The sequence below is a fragment of the Suncus etruscus genome, chromosome 6, assembly GCF_024139225.1.
Source record: "Suncus etruscus isolate mSunEtr1 chromosome 6, mSunEtr1.pri.cur, whole genome shotgun sequence".
Classification (NCBI taxonomy): Eukaryota; Metazoa; Chordata; class Mammalia; order Eulipotyphla; family Soricidae; genus Suncus; species Suncus etruscus.
In genome coordinates this window covers 116,159,697-116,177,190 of record NC_064853.1, presented here as the reverse complement: position 1 = coordinate 116,177,190, position 17,494 = coordinate 116,159,697, and the positions used below count along the sequence as shown (strand labels likewise).

The 17,494-nt window shown below is 38.6% G+C and overlaps 2 protein-coding genes and 1 non-coding gene across 3 annotated transcripts in view; 2 read left to right on the top strand and 1 right to left on the bottom strand.

Moving 5' to 3' along the window:
• The window catches only part of UBE2V2 (ubiquitin conjugating enzyme E2 V2), a 738,183-nt gene that overhangs the window by 574,629 nt on the left and 146,060 nt on the right, over positions 1 to 17,494 (top strand). The gene's annotated exons all lie outside the window — the stretch shown is intronic.
• Positions 1 to 17,494, bottom strand: part of PRKDC (protein kinase, DNA-activated, catalytic subunit) — a 207,487-nt gene that overhangs the window by 115,299 nt on the left and 74,694 nt on the right. The window contains exons 32-39 of the mRNA XM_049775793.1: positions 17,189 to 17,412; positions 14,924 to 15,132; positions 14,000 to 14,111; positions 10,572 to 10,730; positions 8,412 to 8,615; positions 3,416 to 3,601; positions 1,743 to 1,847; positions 590 to 757 (exon numbers count right to left, since the gene is read on the bottom strand). Coding sequence (XP_049631750.1) covers positions 590 to 757; positions 1,743 to 1,847; positions 3,416 to 3,601; positions 8,412 to 8,615; positions 10,572 to 10,730; positions 14,000 to 14,111; positions 14,924 to 15,132; positions 17,189 to 17,412 — 1,367 coding nt within the window. The remainder of the gene's footprint in view (positions 1 to 589; positions 758 to 1,742; positions 1,848 to 3,415; positions 3,602 to 8,411; positions 8,616 to 10,571; positions 10,731 to 13,999; positions 14,112 to 14,923; positions 15,133 to 17,188; positions 17,413 to 17,494) is intronic.
• LOC126012761 (U2 spliceosomal RNA) lies at positions 9,313 to 9,503 on the top strand. Its single transcript, XR_007497159.1, has one exon. It is a non-coding gene; the product is annotated as a U2 spliceosomal RNA (small nuclear RNA).

Genomic DNA, 17,494 nt, shown 5'->3' with positions numbered 1-17,494 from the left:
CTGCTGTGCTATTGCTGTGCTATATTCAATTAAATTTTAGAAATGAGCATACAGGTAATATTTTCTAAGTCTTTTGGTATTATTCTTCAAATACATTTTTTTAAATCATGCAATTTGGAAATGGAGGCAAATCAATTCCAAAGGATTCAGAAACAAATCTGTTTTCACATATATTCAGTTTTCAAAATAAATTAAATGGGGGGCCAGAGTGATAGCACAGCATCACAGCTGTGATGTTTGCCTTGCATGTGGTCAACCCAAGTTCTATCCCTGGCATCCCATATGGTCCCCTAAACCTTTCAGGATTAATTTCTGAGCACAGAGCCAGGAGAAACCCCTGAGTATGCCTGGGTGTGGCCCAAAAACATAAAACAGGACGCTTAAGATCAGAACTCTTTTTTCAATCTAAATATTTCACTTCTCACCAAGAATTTGTTACACGAAAACAACTCATGTTTAATTTCATGTACTACAAATAAAAACTAACTTTATTAGGGTCAGGAATGTGGCTCAGTAGCCTCACAGACAGTCACTTTAAGTCCTAATCCTGCCCAACAACAAACAAGTAGCAACAATAAACCCCTCTAACCTTTTTCATACAGTCCACATAGCTGTTGTACTGCAGAGTTCCAGGGGGAAATTCTTCAGACTTCATTGGGAAATTGGAAACAATAAACTTTTCAAGAACATGCCGCAGGTCTTCCAGACTACTTCCAGTGAGGTTGGTGAAAAATGGAAGAAGAATCACAGCTTGTCCCTGAAAATGTACACATACACAAGGACATTCATCATGTCATAGAGATAATAAAGATTAAATCAAATGACTACTTTCTAAAGATTTTGCAAGTAAGAAAGCAAGCAAATCTGATGAATTACTTCTTAATAACTCAGCTTCTACTCTAAAAGTCAGACTTACTGATGTAATAGGTAAGTAAATGGGAAACTTTATAATGATTCTATACTCATTCTCCTTTTCTACAAATGAAATAACAAATAGGAATACACAAGTCAGAACATTTTTGAAGGACTGGGGGCTTGGTCTAGAGACCTAGTGTTGATCCAATTTCTGTGTACAACTTAAATTTTATATATTCAAACACAAATGTTAGTTCTTCTAAGCATGGCAATCTCGTTGTGGTTATATTTTTTTTTATTTGTGGAGTGGGTCTCCCAAGAAATGTTCTGGAATTCCAGGAGCCACTCTCAACAATACTCAGCAGGTAATATGGTTGATTCAGTACTGCAGGCTGATAATTTGGTAGTATCAAGTAGTTTAAGAGGCCACTGGAGCAAACCCAGTGGTGCTAGAAGTACAGATGGGTGTGGGGATGATGTGGGGCCAGGAACTGTGCATGGGGCTCAACTCATGCCACACACTCATAGGAAGAGAGCTTAAAGGGCTAGTATCTACAGATCAGAGAAAGTAACACTTGAGGGTTCCTTCAAGGCAATGGGAGTGAGTGACTAAATCACTAAAACAAACATGTCTATTAAGTTTATTAAGATAGGGTAATTTATTCTGCTAGTTCTTTCTTTTTTCATGTTTGAAATTTTCCATAATAAAAAATTAAAAAAACAACTTAGTCTTTATTAAGTTCCTCTCTGCTTGGAAAGTTTCTTTTCTCTTCTTCATTCCAATAAACTTTTCTATTTTCCAAAAGGTTACATTAAATTAAAAAATCACAAATATGAAAAATATATCTAAAATAAAAATATATTAAAAATATTTTATAACTTCTTACCTTTAAATATAAACCCAATTTTGGATCAACAAGTAAACTAGAATACGTTGTAAAGACTTCATGGAATGTGCTATGATTTGCATTAAAAGATACAGAAGAATCAATCTAAATAAGAGAAAAAAAATTGCATTATACTTTCAACTCCCCTTAAAATATTCTATACATTTTTTAATTTCAGAAGTAAACTAAAATATGACATTGAGCTTTAATAGCATTTCAAATCTTGTGCTGGATATTACAACACCATTTGCTAAGATAATGTATGTAAAGAGATACCAAAAAGATAATATAAAGCAAAGTATATGTCTTGTTATATGTATATAAGTATAGAAGAGAGATAGTACTGTGGCTAAGGCACTTGCCTTGCCTATGGCAGACTTGCCTCCAATCCCCAGCACATAAGCACTGCCAGTAGTGATCCCAGACCACAGAGCTAGGAGTAAACTCTGTATACTGGCAAATATGGCCTAAAAATTTTTTTAAATAAAAGGGGAGTTGGCAAAGGAGATAAAATCATGCGGTAAAGTATATGAGTATATCTTTACATATAGGAGGCCCAGAGTTGAATCTCCAACACTAGACGCTGTTGGGCCAAGCACTGTAGACCACTGGGCCCCTCAAAACTAAACAGAAATTACAACTAAAAAAATAAAGTATATGAAGTAAAAAATATAATCTGTAAAATATAATGGAATATGAAAGCAACTATTCAAAAAATAATAAAATTAAATAGAAAATTTTAAAAAATAATTCAATAAAAATGTCTTCTATGAGGCGGAAGAGATAGCATGGAGATAAGGCATTTGGCTTTCATGCAGAAGGTCATTGGTTCGAATCCTGGCATTCCATATGGGTTCCCGAGCGTACCAGGAGTGATTTCTGAGCATAGAGCCAGGAGTAACCCCTGAGCACTGCCGGGTGTGACCCCCCCCAAAAAAAATGTCTTCTATTTACTAAACCAATAAATTTTCAAGAAAACACTACCAGGGGCTGGAGCGATAGCACAGCAGTAAAGAGTTTGCCTTGTATGCAGCCAACATAGAACAGACCCCAGTTCGAATCTCAGCATCCAATATGGTCCCCTGAGCCTGCCAGGAGCAACTTCTAAGCACAGAGCCAGGAGTAACTCCTGACTGCTGCTGAGTGTGACTCAAAAACAAAAACAAAAAGAAAAGAAAAGAAAAGAAGAAACCACCATCAGAGCTAAGGAGATGGTTCAAGAAGCTGTAAAGGGGTTAAGAGAGATAGTACAGTGGGTAAGACACTTGCCTTGAACAGACTAACCTATATTCAATCCCCTACTTCCTATCAGGAGTGATATGAGTACAGAGCCAAAAGTAATCCCCAAGCAACACATAGTGTGCTCCCCCTCCCAAAAAAAGAAACCAGCAAAAATAGAAAAAATAGGAAAAAATAGAAAAAAAAATCTGTGGGCACCCCAGATTAAATTTCAAGCATCCTACACATAGCTGGATGCGGTGCAAAAGTAAAACAAAAATAAAACCACTATGAAATGTTTAAAAATCAAGTTACTGAATACAAAACAACAAACATGACTTTACTTTTCCTCCAGTATTGAGACTTGAACCCCAACACCTGCATTATGCACACAAAATTTATACTCTTACTGAGTGAAATCCAGTCTGATGCCATTTTAAGGTCACTTAAAGTACCTGCAAAATTTTTGCCAGTAATGTCAACACTGCTGTTTTACTTTCTGTAGTAGAATCTTTGGCCCACCAAGAATTACACTTCTTCCAGTTCTGCAGAATTGTAGTTGTAAGTTTCAGCCCTTGGTGTTTCTGACTGGCTCGATCCCTAAAGCTCTGATCTAAGAGTCCACTCAAAATGGTGCTCACCTGAAACAATTGAATTTTAGTTAAATAACCTATTCATATTCATACTGATAAACTTGTAACAAAATTTATTTCCAACTCAAGTTATCTCAGAAAATAAAAAAGCTAATCTGCAATAGTTATATACTTCACAATTTCTTACAGTTTATTGTAATGTGTGTACTTTTAACTTTCTGACATAAAAAGCTTACTAAATGTTCTCATTTATGCCATTTCACTCATTCTACTATCCTGAGGACATTCTTTCCTCTATTCCCAGACGTACTATAGAAATATTCACATTCATACACACACAAGCCTTTTTTGGGTGACATTATAAATACTTTTACAGGTAACCTAATTTTTTTTTTTTGGTAACCTAATTTTCTACCCATGCTTTTCTTATATATTTTTTTGTTATCCCTCAAGATAAGGTTGTTTTCTTTGCTTCTTTAAGCTTAAAATATCCCAAATTATTTAAATCATCTCCAGGAATCTAAACTAATAAAGAAGTCAAACTTGTTTTTCTGGTAACTTAATTCTTGGGGGGGGGGGATAAAAGGGAGTGTCCTCACCCCCATGTCTCTAGATTAGGGTAATTATCTAGATTCAAAACTGCATACACCCCTCCTACCAGACAGTCCCCATACCATATGCCACTTCTCCCTGGCTACCCTGTACCTGTGGAACCCAGGATCAGGGCAGGTATAAGACAGTGAAAGAGAAATGGCAGACGATGCAGGGACAGTGGGACAGACCTCATTAGAAGGATGTTTGCAAGGTCCAATTGGCCTACACTGGTTGGAGAAAGTCACACAGAAGCAAATGGTGTAACATTTTCTGGGTTTGTTGTTGTTGCTGTGTTGTTTGTATATATTTTTCTTAAGAACTATAAAAGAAACTAAGTAGCCATTCTCATTCTTTCTCCAGCACAGAAAAGTCCAATGGAATGCTTGTTTTAGTTGTAGGGTTCCAGCTATCTTTTTTTAAATATATATTTAGCAGGACCTAAACAATTTACCATTAACAACCTTCCACAGTTTTTTTCCTACACTCTTAGTAGTTCATATTTTTAATGTGGTCAAGTAACCAGATTAAAAAACAATTTTATGGGGCTGGAGAGATAGCACAGCAGCTTTTGCCTTGCAAGCAGCCGACCCAGGACCAAAGGTGGTTGGTTCGAATCCCAGTGTCCCAAAAACCAAAAAAAAAAAAAAAAAAAAAAAAAAAAAATGGGCCATACCCGGCGGCGCTCAGGGGTTACTCCTGGCTGTCTGCTCAAAAATAGCTCCTGGCAGGCACGGGGGACCATATGGGACACCGGGATTCAAACCAACCACCTTTGGTCCTGGGTCGGCTGCTTGCAAAGCAAACACCGCTGTGCTATCTCTCCGGGCCCACAAAAAAATTTTTTTATAAAAATATATTCATTTATCAGTGGTAATTGACCATTTAAGAATACTAATATGGAGAGAAAGAAGGAATTAAACTAATATAACTTAAAACACTATGCACTATCCATGATGCTTTGAATATACCATTTTACCTGATTTTCACAATATATCTTACTTGGGAAGAAATTCTTGGTGATGTTATATACACTATGGAAATTTATCAAAGAATTTATCAATATTTGTATTATAGCTTCATGTTTCTTCTCCTTTTACATAAAAATTTTATTAGAACCTGAAAGTTATATTCAACCTAAATAAAACTGCACCCTTGGTGAAACACAAAACAAAATATCCCGTGCGTCTTATTTTTTTTTACCTGTGCAGCTGCCTAAAATGATATGAAGTTTTCAAGCTTTTTATAGCACAACTGAGTTTTGTAACACAAATTGGTCATGCTTTTCCCACTGAAGCTTCTTTTGAACTCTGAAGTCATTCTTTTGTATGACTCAGCGCTCTGGGGGTTACTCTTGCTCTGCATCCAGAAATTGATTGCCCTGAGCAGGTTCGAGGGACCATTTGGAATGTTGGGAATTGAACCACCGTCTTCTGGGTTCGCCATGTGCAAGGCAAGCACCCTACCACTGTGCTATCTCTCCGGCCCTCTGAAGTCATTCTTTTCTACTCCAAATACCAAAAAGTTGTCATTTTTTTCCTTTAAGATTGTGATTTAAAAAAAGGGGGGGTACCTAGGAAAAAATGCCTTTTCTTTCATTTTAGAATTTGAGAAGAGAATTGAAATAAATGTATATGGTTTTCATCTACTTCACCTGAATCTGAAACAATTAAAATGTTGTAGCTCCTGAGTGTGGTAGATCATCTATAATTTACTTCTAAGATTATAAAGTACAAATTGGGGTCCAGTAGCATAGGAGGTACTTGCCTTGCATGCATTCCACCCCTATTCAAAAGCCTGACATTGGCAGGAGTATTTCTGAACACAGAGCCAGAATAAGTCCTGTAAACTGCCAGGTAAGGCCCAAACCTCTCAAATAAACCAGTAAACAGATACACAAAAATACTAAGTTTTAGCATGTAGGAAGCAACTCCCTAAGCACTGGCATCATCCCAAGCACAGAGCTGGACTAAACAGCACCACTGCATTCTAGGATGTGGTCTAAAAAATAAACAAATAAAAAAAAACCACTGGAAGAAAGGCCATCAAGAGATAATACAACAGAAAGCATCTGCCTTGATGTGGCCAACCTCTTATGGCCCCCACAAGTCCTGCCAGGAATGATCCCATAGTGTATAGTCAGAAGTAAGTCCTAAGCATTACCAGGTGTCCAAAAAAAAAAAAGAACTGATCTTTGACATGTTCAAACCAGGCCAATGTTGGAGTAAACAGTTTTTACTTTATTCACGATAATTCTTCTTTGCTTGTACTTACCCTGAGTGGGAAGTACCCCTAAATTGGCCTCCTACCCATACCTGTTCTCTACCCATGATCCTACTCTTCTCAGACTAGAGACTGTATGTTTCAGTTCCACAGCTTGCTGTCAGCCTGCTGTCTTTGCCTGCTGGCAGAGAGCTCGTGGTGGAAGTTTCTGAACCTGTTTTATCTCCCTAACCTTGTGTGGATTATTTCTTGTGTTGGCATTACTTCCAGATCCGTGCTTTTTAAACCCCCACCCCACCCCTGGAACTTGGGCATGAGACTTCCACTACAGGCAATTCTTGAGCAAGATATAATCCAAGCTATGAAAGATCATGGGTACATGGGTCCAAGCAGCAGAAAGCGGATTTGGCTTGCAAGAAGAGAGAGGATGGGCCAAGCCCCCTCTGCAGAAATCGCACTTGCTGCCTCCATCACCTAGAATCACTATTTCCCTGATGGCCCTGCCTCATCTGTGACCCTCTATGATTCCCTTTGGGGACACCAATCTGACCACACTTTAGGTGCGCTGGTTTTGGGGCTTTATGGAACAAGTTTTTGTGGGGCTTTATGTGTACCTTCCCCTTATATCTTCCTTCTGTTCAGAGACCTGGCAGCTGAGTACAAGCCCCTAAAAGTTGCAGTAACAGTAATAGTGCTTTGAATTTCTATACAAATTCATTTGCTTGATACTGTAATCTCTAAAGAAATATTCCAACTTAAAAGAATGGGATTTAATAACAAGAATTATTAAACTTTCTGACACTGAATTAATGACTTCAATGGAGATGCAATAATTTTCACTAATGTGCTTACTTACTCTTTTTCTTTTTCCTTTCCTTCTTTCTCTTTTTTCTATTTGTTCAATAACTTTGCTTTCATTTATCTAACCATTGTATCATAATCAACTATGTCAACTATGTGATACATTTTCTTTAAATAAACTTTAAAAAACTGAGGGGTGTTGTTATGGAAAGATATTGTAGTGAGTGAAAAATTGCCATGCACGCAGCTGACTTGGAGTCAATCCCCAGCACCCTATAATGGTCCCACAAGACTACCAGGAGTGATTTGTGAGTGTGGAGCCAGGAAATAAGCCCTAAACAATTCTAGGTAAATCCCCCAAACAAAAAATAAATAAATTTTTAAGTAAACAATTTTAGTATAACCCACCAAAATAAAGTCCCCTGTAATAGCAATAGCCCTGCTTGGAATAAAATCTTAAACCAAGGAGGTTGATTTCAAAATCCTAGAAGTTTGTAAAATCAGTCAACTACACATTAAACACTGAGCTCCAAAAATTCAAAATGAGAGAGAAAATTGGACTACAGCAGAAACGTGCAAAGAATGATGACACGTGAGCCCCCAAAAAACTCAAGACTATGCAGTTTCATGGAAATGTAGAGGACCAGCTTGTAGTGGGGGAAAAACAAAAGACAGGCTTGGGCTTAAGGACAAGTCTATGAACTCCTATGCCAATGTCAATACTTGGGAAATGGTAACCTGTACCACATTAGGTTTAGGTTCAGATATATAACAAAGCAAATGATTAAACACACTAATGATGGTTTTCGTATCTACTGACATTTATTAAAACTATAAAGATGTGTTTTCTTAAATTTTGTGTGGTATCTTTATTTGGCTTCACCTGGTGATGCTCAATGGGACACATGGTGTCAGAGGTAGAACCTAGAGTTCCTGCTTATAATGCATGTGTTCCAGTCATTCAAGCCAGCTAACAAAACTTTAATTTTCCTTTTAAATACTGGCAAGAGCTATAAACCTTAGAGTGATATTTGTTTTAATGCTCAATTTAAGGAATATGATAAAACTTTTATAAGCATTATGTAAGAAAATATTTACTGGGGCCAGAACTATGGCTGAGGGACTACCTGGCTTCACGAGTTGGCCCTGACTGGGTTGGCCCTGACAGTTCCCTAAAAATCACATTGTATGGTCCACACACACAAACAACCAAAACAAAGAAAATATTTAAGAAAGTTATTACCATTCTGGGATTAACCTCAGATGATTTCATGAGTTCCAACACAGCAAGATCTACATTTTTCAATAGTTCAGTATTGATGATTTCTGGGAACAAGCTATAAAAATACTCTCCGTGGGGTACAGTGATGATGTTTTTCTGCAACCCTCCTGAGGATGGCATGGATAACACTGCTCTGTCCAGGAGAATATTTACAAGGTGCTCACTCTGAGAAACAGAAAGAAAAGGGTAATCAGAAAAAGTATGCAGCTTGCATGCTGTAGAAAGATAACTTGAATAGATACGAATGTAAAAAAAAAAAAAAAACAAAACTTACATTGTAAGGTCTAAAAACACTTTAAAGTTAAAAAAAAATCTTACATTGTCAGATCTAAAAATAGTGTAGGTATCTGAAGAGACCTGGACTTAAGTTTCAACTATTTATATTTCCATATGTAAAGCAGTATGTTTTTCTTGTTAAGGCAATTTTCATTGACTCGTAATTTTGCTACCTTTCCAGAAATATGTCTTGAATGATTAAGGAATTTCAGACTATTTAAATATGTAATTTGTTCCCATTAAATGGATAGAAGAGCTCAGAAAAGTTTCCTGCCTCAAGAGAAGGGAAGGTGGGTGGAACAGAGTGCACATATCTTGCTGGCAGAATTTAAGTCATAGCAGAAACTGATGCTACCCTTGAACAGTTTAGAAGTCAAACAGACATTTTTTGTCTGTTTTGTTCTGGGGCCACACCAGGCAGTACTCGGGGGTTACTCCTGGCTGTGATCTCAAAGAATCATTCCTGGTGGTGCTCAGAGAACTATATGGGAAGCTGGGAATCGAATCTGGGTTAGCTGTGTGCAAGGCAGAGGCCCTATCCATTGTGTTATTTTTCCTGCTCCATTCAGACATTAAATCATTCATCATCGCTTCTCGACCTTTTGGCTAAGATCAAGTGTAGTATCTTTTCTTATCGGTTTAATATCTGATACGTCCTCTACCTGAGGACAATATGTTAAATGGATTTTTGGAGCTGGGAGTCGAAAGAGGAGAATGCTCCGTCCGCTCCGCGCACTGACCTGGTACTGAAGTACCTCCGGGAACAGTGCACAAGAAAAAAAAAAGTTATTCATCAAGAGCAGAGCTTCTTAAACCTTTTCCACTTAAAAACTTTTTTCACTTCCATATAATATTGGATACATCTAGGTATTTAAAATAAGTACAAAAATCAGGGCCAGAGTGGTGGCACTTGCAGTAGAGCGTTTTGCCTGGCACACTCTAACCTTGGACAGACCACGGTTTGATCCTCTGGCGTCCCATATGGTTCCCCAAGCCATGAGCAATTTCTGAGTGCATAGCCAGGAATAACCCCTGACCGACACCAGGTATGGTCCAAAAAGAAAAAGAAAAAAAAAGGACAAATACTAAGTACTTACGAACAGTAAATAATAAAGAAACCCACTAAAACAAACCTTTAGGAGCTGAAGTGGTAGAACAGTGAGTAGTGGTTCTTTTTTGCCTTGCACGCACCACCAGGAGTAATTCTAGAGTGCAAAGCCAGGAATAACCCCTGAGTACCACTGGATGTGGCAAAACAAAACAAAACAAAACAAAACAAAAACACACCTTTAAAAGTTATATTCCCCTAACTGAAGTTGCAACCCTCATTTTATGTTTTAAGTTTAAGAAATTAGGATTGAGAAGAGGTTCATTGTCAAAACAACCCAGAGTCATAGAGTCAAAACCATAGAGTCACAAAATACTCTCTGACAAGATTCCTAAATAGACAGACAAAACTTCAATTTAATAACACTGAAACTTATTATTTTCTTAAAAATGGCTCCTAAATCAGTACATGCCAATTATAATACTCAGGCATTTAAGAACTTTATCTAGGGGCCGGAGAGATAGCATGGAGGTAAGGTGTTTGCCTTTCATGCAGGAGGTCATCAGTTCGAATCCCGGCACCCCATATGGTCCCCTGTGCCTGCCAGGAGCAATTTCTGAGCCTGGAGCCAGAAATAACCCCTGAGCACTGCCGGGTGTAACCCAAAAATCACAAAAAAAAAAAAAAAAAAAAAAAAAAAAAAGAACTTTATCTAACTGAATTTCTAATTATAGACACACAACGTAAATTATCAAGTTATATATTAGGATAGAATAGCATTATAATGTATTTCCTACCACTCTTCCAAAAGCAAAGGCCAATTCCAGAAGTCCACTGGCTATTCGCTTATAACTGGGGTCCAGCAAAGGAAGATTCTGTCCATCATCTGCAGGCGCAATGCTTTTATAAACCATGGACAAAAGTTTTGTGGCAAATGAACGATGCTCATCTGTAGACTAAAATCAAGTCAATGATGAAATATTCAGCAGTTGGATATAATACAATGAAACAAGTTCATACCTTTCACTGAATTTTTTAAAATCTGTGTTAAGTCCTTTCCAATTACCAGAAAAATATTCACTCGATTTTTTCTTTCTTTTATCTTTTTTTTTTTCTGGGGGAGGGCAGGGCTCAGGGATTATGCTGGCTTTGTGCTCAGGAGAGATCCATGTTGAAGACTAAGGAAACAATCTGGTGATGGGGGTTGAACTGGAGAAGGCTGTATGAAGACAAGTGCTTTATGCCCTGTACTATTTTTCCAGCCCCCTCAATTATTCTTTATTTTATTTTATTAATATATTCTTTTTTTTTTTTTTTTTTTTGGTTTTTGGGCCACACCCTGTGACGCTCAGGGGTTACTCCTGGCTATGCGCTCAGAAGTTGCTCCTGGCTTCTTGGGGGACCATATGGGGCGCCGGGGGATCGAACCGCGGTCCGTCCTAGGCTAGCGCAGGCAAGGCAGGCAGGCACCTTACCTCCAGCGCCACCGCCCGGCCCCTATTAATATATTCTTATTTAAACACCAACATTACAAAATGTTTCATAATACAGGTCTTTTTCAGGGCTGCAATGGTGGCACAAGTGGTAGGACATTTGCACGTGCTAACCTAGGACAGACTGCAGTTCATCCCCAGTGTCCCATATGGTCCCCTAAGCCAGGAGCAATTTCTGAGCACATTGCCAGGAGTAACCCCTGAGCGTCACCAGGTGTGGCCCAAAAACTAATCAATCAATCAAGCTAAAAAAAATGCCAGCTCTATCTCTTATGACCTTTTTTAAGTTTAAAGTCTGTGTGGTTTGATATCAGTATGGCCACCCCAGCCTTTATAAGGGAGTTGTTTGCTTGAATGATTGTCCTCCAACCTTTGGCTTTGAGTTTGTTTGCTCTAACTATTCATATGTATTTCTTGCAGGCAGCAATATGCTTGATTGGACATTTTGATTAATTTTGCCACTCAATGTCTCTTACTTGGTGCAGTTAGGCCATTGCTATTGAAAGAGATAATTGTCATGGGCCTGTAATCTTTTTGTAGGAGTCTGGTGTGTTTGTTGGGTTTGCCTTGGCTTAGAGTAGATCCTTCAGCTCTTCTTTTAAGGCTGTTTTTCAGTCTGTAAAGTTTCTAAGCTATTTTTTATCCATGAAGCTGTGTATCCTTCCTTCAAACCTGAATAAAAGCTTGACCAGGTGAAGTGTTCTTAGCAAAGCATTCATTTCATTGAGTTTTGTCACTATATCCCAACACTGCCTTTGGGCTTTGAGAGTTGCTTGTGATATATATCCACTGTAAATCTCAAAGATGCCTCTTTATATATAATTTTCCTTTTTGATTGTGCTGCTTTGGTATTCTATCCTTATCTGTGCTTTTCATTGTTGTGACTAGTATGTGCCTTTGGGTGCTTTTCTTCGGATCTCTTTTAGCTGATACTCTTTGGGCATCCAGAATACAGTTGCAGACACTCTATTTCTGGGAATTTCTCAGCAATGATGTACTTTACTGATGATTCTCTATCTGGATTTTCTTTCTGGGTTTCTGGGACCCCAAAGATTCTTATGTTGCTTCTATTGAGTTTATCCTGAGTTCTATTGTCATCTGTTCACTTACTTTGAGGATTATATCCAGCCTCCTCTGTTGTATAGAGTTGTTATGCAACTCATTTTCTGTATCACCGATTCTGTCCTCAGCAGCTGTTACTCTGCTGGTGACTCTTGCCAGTGAGGTTTCCATTTTTCACCTACCAAGTTTTTCAGCCCTAATATTTCTGTTTGAAGTTTCCTCATTTCTACTCCCATAACCCCTGAGTTTTTTGAACTGTCTGTTCCATTGTTTCTTTCAGTTTGTTGAACATTCAAAACATTTCATCTCTAAAGTCCAGATCAGAGATGTTATATGAATAGTGTTGGTTGGGTCTCCAGAAATAGTATCTTCACTTACAAGGTGTGTGGGGTTCTGCATAATTTTCCCAAAGTGAACTTTCATATAGTGTACTGTTATTAAGTGTTGTGGTACAGCTCCCTGACTGGAATAAATGCACAGTCAGAGGATGAAGTGGCATGGCTATGCCCTTGCTGGTCTCACACTCAGCTGAAATCAAACTCTCAATTTTGAGGGCGTCCTCTACCTGGCCAAAATCTACCTACAACCAAAAGACAGATGGTTCTAGGTTCAGGTACCTGGACCAGAGGTTAAACCAATCTCTGGCCACTGCTCACAGCTGTGCTCTTGCTGGTCTCACACTCAGCCAAACTCAAACTCTCAATTTTACTTTCTATGCTTTATTTTCATTCCTGATGTCTAACCAGAAGGATACAATAACATTTGATTCTTAAAGTTCTTCATAATACTGATGAAAATTTTCAAATGTTCTTTATTTCTAGTTTATATTGACTTATTAGTATGTTTTCTTATTTACTTTCATAGTACTTTCATTGTGTCGTTAACATCTACATTTTCTGACATAAGTATTTCTATAATAACCATTTCAGCACACACTCATACCCAATTCATATAGGATGTTTAAAAAAATTAGAAAGGGGCCAGAGAGATAGCACGGTGGTAAGGCATTTGCCTTGCATGCAGAAGGACAGTGGTTCGAATCCCGGCATCCCATATGGTCCCCCATGCCTGCCAGGGGCGATTTCTGAGCATAGAGCCAGGAGTCACCCCTGAGCACTAGCGAGTATGACCCAAAAACCAAATAATAATAATAATAATAATAATAATAATAATAATTAGAAGGGTCAGAAAAATGTTTTTAAAAAAAGTTAGAAGGGGGCTGGAGAGATAGCATGGAGGGTAAGGTGTTTGCCTTTCATGCAGAAGGTCATCGGTTCGAATCCCGGCGTCCCATGTGGTCCCCCGAGCCTGCCAGGAGGGATTTCTGAGCATAGAGTCAGGAGTAACCCCTGAGTGATGCCGGGTGTGACCCAAAAACCAAAACAAACAAAAAAAAATTAGAAGGGTCAGAAAAATGTTTTTAAAAAATTAGAAGGGCGATACAAATAACAGTATAGAAGGCAGGGAGTTTGCCTTGTGATAAATTCAGGTTTGATCTCCAGTTTCCTATATGGTCCCCCAAGTACTACCAGAATAATTCTTGAGCACAGAGACAGGAGTAAACCCTAAGCACCACTGGGTATAGCCCAAAATCAACAACAAAGAGATAAGTAACTCATTATAATAAAGATTAAAGAAATAAAAAACAAAACAAAATTAGCCATGCTTACTTGAGATGGCAATACCACATGTAGAAACCCAGCTTTATGAAGTTGTTTACAAGCTGATACAATGGATGTCAGCATGGTCCTGTTCCCATGAGCAGTATAGAGCTCCTCAACACTGGTCACATGGGAGAAACAAAAGAAACTATGTAAGAACTGGTTTTATCATGATATAGAAAAAAAAACAAGAACATTCTTTTAGGGACTGCAGGAATAGCAAAGTGGATAGGGCATTTGCCTTGCACAAAGCTGACCTAGATTCCTAGATTCAATCCACGGTTTCCCATATGGTCCCCTGAACTTACCAGGAGTAATTTCTTTTTTTTTTTTTTTCTGGTTTTCGGGCCACACCCGGTGACGCTCAGGGGTTACTCCTGGCTATGCGCTCAGAAGTTGCTCCTGGCTTGGGAGACCATATGGGACGCCGGGGGATCGAACCGCGGTCTGTCTCCTAGGCTAGTGCAGGTAAGGCAGGCACCTTACCTCCAGCGCCACCACCCGGCCCCAACCAGGAGTAATTTCTAAGCACAGAGGCAGGAGTAAACCCTGAACAACATCACCGAGTATGACCCACCCCCCCAAAAAAGAACATTCTGTTATAAATATGCTAATTAAAACCACCTAACTCAAATTCATTATAACCCTGAAAGACAAACATAAGCTAACACCAAAAAGGGTGGTCTGCACACAAATAATAAATGGGAAACTATGGGGCCAAGTCACAATCCAGGTTGGCTTCCTAGCCAGGGGCAGGTAAGCCTGTACTAAATAGATCATTTTCAATAATTGACCCTTCACACCAAACTCCCACTGATGAACAGCTTTATCTGAAGAAAAAGCTTCGCAGAAACCATACAAGTAGCTGCCAGAGCACAGAACAGGGTACAATCCTGAAGGCCACTAAATACTGAGAATCACTAAAAGGCCCACCTTCGAGTGGTTATTTTTTCCTTGACATGCATTTCTAGGGTATTTTTGTATGGGGACTTCTTTAGTGCTATCATCAGGTTCACACAGACATTAGGAAGATGATTCATGACTAGAATGTCACCAGTATTAAAGCCTATGCTTGAAGGCTCACATACTGCCTTCACCAGGAGTGTCAGGAAGATTCTGCTGCATACGTCATTTTCAAGGATCTGTAAAAGATTAATATGAAAAGCATTTTAGTCAGCATTTAGACTGTCACTAGAATACAAGAAGTTGGAAACTTTGAACTAACTAAGGCAGGGGTTGGCACCTTCCTCTGAAAAGTGTTGGACAGAAAGTATAGATTTTGAAGATTATACAGACCTTGCTGCAGCAACTTAACAGTCATTACAGTGAAAAAATAGTCCCACAAAACACAAGTCAACAGGCCACAATGTGTTCAAATAAAAGCTTTAACAAACAGACAGAAGATGGGGCCTAGCTTGGAAGTTAGAGAGTTACAAATATTTACTAACACATATTTTCTTTTCCTGTTTTTGGGAGAATTGCAGTGGGACCGTAACTGTAGGGCTCAGAGATTAATCCTTGCTCAGTGTTCAAGAAATATTCCTGGTGGGCTCAGGGGACCATATGAAATGCTGGCAATCAAGCCCAGGTGATTCACAAGCAAGCAAACACCTCACCTCCTGTACTATCATTTAGGCCCCCAATGCAGGTTTTTTTTTTTTTAATTTTTATTTTGATCATATTGCCTTACATATCTTTCACAGTAGTATTTTAGGTACATATTAACATTGAATCAGGGGAATACCCATCACCAAATTTGTCCTCCCCCCATCACCATTTCCTTCCTGCAACCCATATCCCCCACCAGCACCCCCTGGGCTGCTAGAGTCCCCTCTTTGTCTAGCTTACTATTAGTGATCATATATCTGTTTGGTCCTAGTACCCTCCCTTGTTTTCCCCTCTATTTGAGAGGCGGAGCTAGATAATCCGAGTTATGTGGTTTTGTTTGAAGAAAAGAAAAGCAATAGAATGGGGTAAAATAAATAAATAAATAAATAAATAAATAAATAAATAAATAAATAAATAAATAAATAAATATCAAATAAGCTGAAAATGGGCAAAGTCCAATCTAGAAGCTTTCAACCTCAGTTTGAGAGAGGACATGGAAAAGGTAATTGAAACACCTCAACAATACAGAAAGAAATATCAAATTAAATATCCAGTGAGCACTACAGCAATAAAGACAAGCACCACACAATAGTCTCAGTTCTGAAATCAAACCATGCCAGAGTGCAAAAAGAAAGAGAAAGAGAAAATAAAATAAAATAGAGACATCAACTTCAATATCTACACCAAAATAAAGACGTCAAAAGAAATTGATCAATCAATAAATATATATGTGGATAAAAGGATTATTTTGTGCTTTATTTTTCTTTTCCACCCTGCATAGGCACAGTAACTATTGGGGATATTAATAGAGGGAATTCCCTTGGCCTAGGAGATACAGGGTTTACCCACCCTTGAAGTATACTGTCATGGGATTAACTATAGACTCCTTACATGATCATTTACTCTCCCCTCGGTGCTTTTGTGGTGTATGTAAGAGGGGTTTTTTGTTTTGGTTTTGGTTTTTTGTTTTTTTGGGGGTCACACCCAGCAGCACTCAGAGGTTACTCCTGACTGTACGCTCAGAAATCGCTCCTGGCAGACTTGGGGGACCATATGAGATGCCAGGATTCGAACCACCATCCTTCTGCATGCAAGGCAAACACCCTACATCCATGCTTTCTCTCTGGCCCCTCAATACAGGTTTTCTAAGAGCATACTGTAAAAAGCATACATAATAAAAAACGCTTAAAAATCATTTTATATTTTGTCCACACAATATAAATTTGGATCCATGAAATTTTTTTAATTCTTACTGTTTCTACAGCAATGGAAAATTATAATAAAGTCATAGTACTTCTAAACAATAGCATACAAATGTTTCTAAGAGCCTACTACTGATCTGGCATTAACAACAGGAGGAACAGAGCTGGAGAGATAGCACAGCAGTAGGGCAGGGGGGATCAATTTGATTCCCGGCATCCCATATGGTCCCCAGCCTGCCAGGGTCAATTTCTAAGTGCAAAAACCAGGAATGACCCCTGAGCACCGCTGGGTGTGGCCCAAAAACCAAGCAACCAACCAATCAATCAATCAATAAAGTAAAAAAAAAACAAAAAAAAAAAAAAACAGCAGCAGGAGCAACGAACCTACCGAGCAGTGGTCTGGAGAGGCACAGAGCAGTGTCGTGATGAATTCCATTAGTCGAACCACAACTGTACACTTACTGTAATTATATATTTCTCCTTCTTGAGGGCTAAAACTGTTACCTACTGCCCCAGTGCCAAAGCACTTCTCTGCTGCTGTAATATCATGCATAGCTATGCTTTCTAAAAAGAAAGCCACCGCTCTCCAAAGTGAAGACTGCACTTCACCACCTAAAAAAAAAAAAAAAAAAAAAAAAAGACACTCAAGTATTAACACAAGATTACTTCTAATGCCACTAACATGGCTGTACAT